Below are 205 nucleotides of genomic sequence, written 5' to 3'. Positions count from 1 at the left end.
AGCAGAGCCGAAGTCCCAGGCCGTCGCCTCAACGACCCTCCACGGTTCCTCTTTAGCTGCTTCTGCTGCTGCTGCTTCATCATCATCATCATCATCATCTGCTGCTGCTGGGTGTGTTGCTGCATCGCGTGCTGCAGTACTGCCGCCGCTGCTGCTGCTGCTGCTGCTGCTGCTGCTGCTGCTGTCGCCGAACAAAGCATCTTCC

At 59.5% G+C, this 205-nt stretch overlaps 1 protein-coding gene across 1 annotated transcript in view; it reads right to left on the bottom strand.

Moving 5' to 3' along the window:
- EMH_0059160 (uncharacterized protein) overlaps window positions 1-205 on the bottom strand; it is a gene marked incomplete at both ends in the record, with an annotated part of 5,070 nt that overhangs the window by 1,436 nt on the left and 3,429 nt on the right. The window contains one exon of the mRNA XM_013497651.1: window positions 44-205. Within this exon, the coding sequence (XP_013353105.1) occupies window positions 44-205 (162 nt within the window). The remainder of the gene's footprint in view (window positions 1-43) is intronic.

Source organism: Eimeria mitis, genomic scaffold (genome assembly GCF_000499745.2).
Source record: "Eimeria mitis Houghton genomic scaffold, Emh_scaff2825, whole genome shotgun sequence".
NCBI classification, from domain to species: Eukaryota; Apicomplexa; class Conoidasida; order Eucoccidiorida; family Eimeriidae; genus Eimeria; species Eimeria mitis.
Note: the sequence above shows the minus strand (reverse complement) of the source record. Positions and strands in the feature narration are given on the sequence as shown.